This window comes from Hydra vulgaris, chromosome 10 (assembly GCF_038396675.1).
Source record: "Hydra vulgaris chromosome 10, alternate assembly HydraT2T_AEP".
Lineage (NCBI taxonomy): Eukaryota > Metazoa > Cnidaria > Hydrozoa > Anthoathecata > Hydridae > Hydra > Hydra vulgaris.
The window spans coordinates 50,814,163-50,817,694 of NC_088929.1; the positions used below are offsets into that span (position 1 = coordinate 50,814,163).

At 29.7% G+C, this 3,532-nt stretch overlaps 1 protein-coding gene across 1 annotated transcript; it reads right to left on the reverse strand.

Moving 5' to 3' along the window:
* Positions 1-977: 977 nt before the first annotated feature.
* Positions 978-3,212, reverse strand: LOC136086438 (uncharacterized). Its single transcript, XM_065808735.1, has 6 exons — positions 3,158-3,212; positions 2,841-3,042; positions 1,870-2,507; positions 1,726-1,808; positions 1,415-1,550; positions 978-1,282 (listed from the first exon to the last, which is right to left on the reverse strand). Exons 1-6 carry the CDS (start codon positions 3,210-3,212, stop codon positions 978-980), a joined length of 1,419 nt encoding a protein of 472 aa, XP_065664807.1.
* Positions 3,213-3,532: the final 320 nt, after the last annotated feature.

Genomic DNA, 3,532 nt, shown 5'->3' on the forward strand with positions numbered 1-3,532 from the left:
AATAATAAACAATAGAAAATTTTTTTGATAGCTTTCAACATTAATCTTGCGGGCATTGTAATCAAAGTTTAATAGTATGAAAAATAACATCAGAGCTGTTCTAAAAAAGAAGAACTGATGAAAAGTATGTGATTTAATACACTTTTATTGCAAGGTCATTGTTATTATTAATGATATAAACAATATAGCAGTGCTTTTTTTCTAAAAAAACAAGGTGTCTGAAATCATCATTAGTATATCACAAAAAGTTACGACAAAGCTAACACTTTTAAGTTTTTTTTAAAAGGTAAAGGAACGGCGTTCGGTGCTTCGTGGAGAAAAACCGCACTGCAATATTTTAACTGCAAAAACCTGTTTTGTAAGGTTACTAGTACACAATATTATCCTTGCCTTAATTGCATTCAACATCCTAAACTGTTGGCTAATGATCAATAAAGTAAAGTTCAAATCATGAAAATTTACAAAATTCATACCATATTTCAACAGTAGGCAACTAAAACAAAATAATTGCAAAGATAGAACTCAATAAATATAAAGAAAAATAAATTTCCTAAAAAGTAAAAAAATCTATAACTTTTTTAACAAAACCTTATAAGATAAATATAATAAATAATAATAAAAGTATTCATGATAGCCTCAAAAAAATATCCAGTAAATATTCTATCAGTAATAAATAAAAATATTCTACATATATTCTCTCTCTCTCTTTTTATATATATATATATATATATATATATATATATATATATATATATATATATATATATATATATATATATATATATATATATATATATATATTATATATATACATATGTATATATAATCCGTATAACTTTGTAGCAAATGTATCTATTCATCAGAGTTCAATATATTTTTAAATTCCATTTTTCGTGGAAATGCAGTCGCAAATTTATTTACAACAATATTCAAATCAATTTCAATATCTTGATGAATGTGCAACATGGCAATATCATTTAAACGACCATCCCCATAGTATTGGGCAAGGAAGTTTTAATTATTTTTAAAGCTGATAATGATCTTTCGCAAGTACATGTTGTGACTGGTAATGTGCAAAAGATTCGAAGTATAGTGGAAATATTGGGAAACGTATGATTATCACATTTTTGTAGTGAATCTGAAATGGTTTTAGGAGCACTATCAGAGTGATTTTTCCAGTAAACTTCCCACATATCCAACTCAGCATAAAAGTAGCTTGGTTCTGGTAAATCGTTTTGGTATATACGAACAAATTCTTTAACTTTTTTCCTCCGCTCCTTGTCTGAAATTAAATTTGATGGTATAATGGAGAAACTATCTAGCAATACTAAATTTTCTAAAGAAAATAAAGCATCTCGCTGTATCAGAATGTGATCAAGAAAAGGAATTAAACAAGTTACTCAATAATATTCACTTATATCATCTACTTCATGGTTATCACATTGTGTTTGTTGACCACATGTTCTTGGTTTAGATGGCATTGTACTAGTAGTTGCAGCTATGCTAACAGCTTCTTTATACCATTTTGTGTGTGAAATATCAATAGAGCTCTGAGGAGATATAAGAGTATTCTTTAAATTTTCCACATCTTTACGAGCTTTCTCGTAAAGATGTGGAAAGAGAAATCTTTATCAACTTTTTCAAAGTTTTTGGCAATGGTTTTGTATAGCCTGATAACTTCCTAACTATGATTAAGGTGATGATAAACTTAAAAGAACGACATACTGCCACATATGCAGAAGTATCACCTCTGGGTTTGTAGTTCCATGTCACATCTTCTTTGATACAAATAAGAGATGCAACTATAGCTGGATATAATTCAATAAAGACTTCAAGACCATTAATTTTTTTCAATCCATCTGGTTCTACAAACATTTATTGTCTTTTGAAAAGATGATGTCGGACATTGCTCATTAATTTTTGTAGATAGATCTTCTAACCTTTTTGGAGAATTATTAAAAAAATCAGAGACAATTCGAACATGATCCATCATATCTTGAATGGAAGGAATTGCACGTGCTTTGGCATCACATAGATTAAGTTGATGGGAAAAGCAGTGGACATATGGAGCTTTAGGAAAATCTTTTAAAATTAATGCTGCTACCCCACAAAGACGCCCTGCCATGTTACCAGCCCCATCGTAACCTTGCCTTATCTTATCTTCCTTAACTTTACAGCATTCATTCATATATTGAACAATTACAGCCATATATTCTGTTTGGCTAACATCTGAAACTTCATCAGCTAAAATAAAAAAAAACTTTGCTTTCTTTATTCTGTCTGTCAATAGCGATCGAACAACACCTGCGCAAATATTAATCAACTCATTCTGCACTGTCTTTGATCGATAAGTAGCATTTTTAGGACCATTTTTAAAATGGTCGCTCAAGATCTTGTCACCCCATAATGCCATCAGATCTGATAAGCATTGGAAATTACCAGCATTATTATATTGCTCAACCAGATGTTTGGTGTCATCTCGGTGTCCTCTAAGAGGTATATTCTGCCTACAACAAAAAGAGAATTGCACGTGATATTGAAAACAAAATTTGTCGATTTCTAGAAATATTATCAGATCGAAACTTATTGAGTTGCAAATTAATTGGAACGGCTTTATTACTCATTGCTGCTTGAAAATCAAGCATTATCTGTATTGAGGTTTTATGCATTGGAGAAGTGTTATTAGTGATAATATTCTCATATTTCCAACTGACCAAAGCCGATATGGAAATTTATAAAATAATTGAGTAGTTAAAGAGGCTTTTCTGAACAGAACATAAGAGATACAGAACAACTCATAATAGTATTTTGAATAACAAAACCATGAAAATTTTTTGAACCAAACAGGGTTACATTTACGACCATTAGTTTTAGGAAATATATAGTCAGAAGGTGGCACCCATACGTTCATTAGAAGATTATACTTCTCATATTTTGATAAATTTTCCACTTTGTCAACAAATAAACCAATATCAAATTTGTTACATTCATCTTCTGTTGTTGTCTTTTCATAATTTACATGCAGTTTTGAAACTGTTACACCTGATATTAATTTTTTTAAATTTTTATTAAAATCCAAAGATGAAACAGACACAGACAATGGTTTATTGTTCACAAAAAAAGTTCTTAATACACGATGAGGGTTTAGTCAAATTACTTTTTTGAATAGCAGAACAGTGAGGTATTTGAACAAGTGGGTATTTGAAGTACATTTTTCTCCCGTTACTACAATATTTTTTGCAGAATTTAAACTTGTTTGAGTACGAACTAAAATATTTCAAAGTTCTGACTGAACGCTTTTAAAAGATACCAGAAGCACATAGTGATTAGGTTTGAAAAAATGCATTTTCCCCATATGTGTAAGGTTGCTTGGCATTTCTTTTTTTGTGTCAACATTGTACAGCATCAAGTGAATTATTTGATTGGGTTTATCGAATTTCTTAAAAGACTGTGAGTACAATGTACTTCTTAAGAGATATTCTAGACATGCATCTCCTGAAGTAGGATAAAAAATTTTTAAAGGAAACTAAAA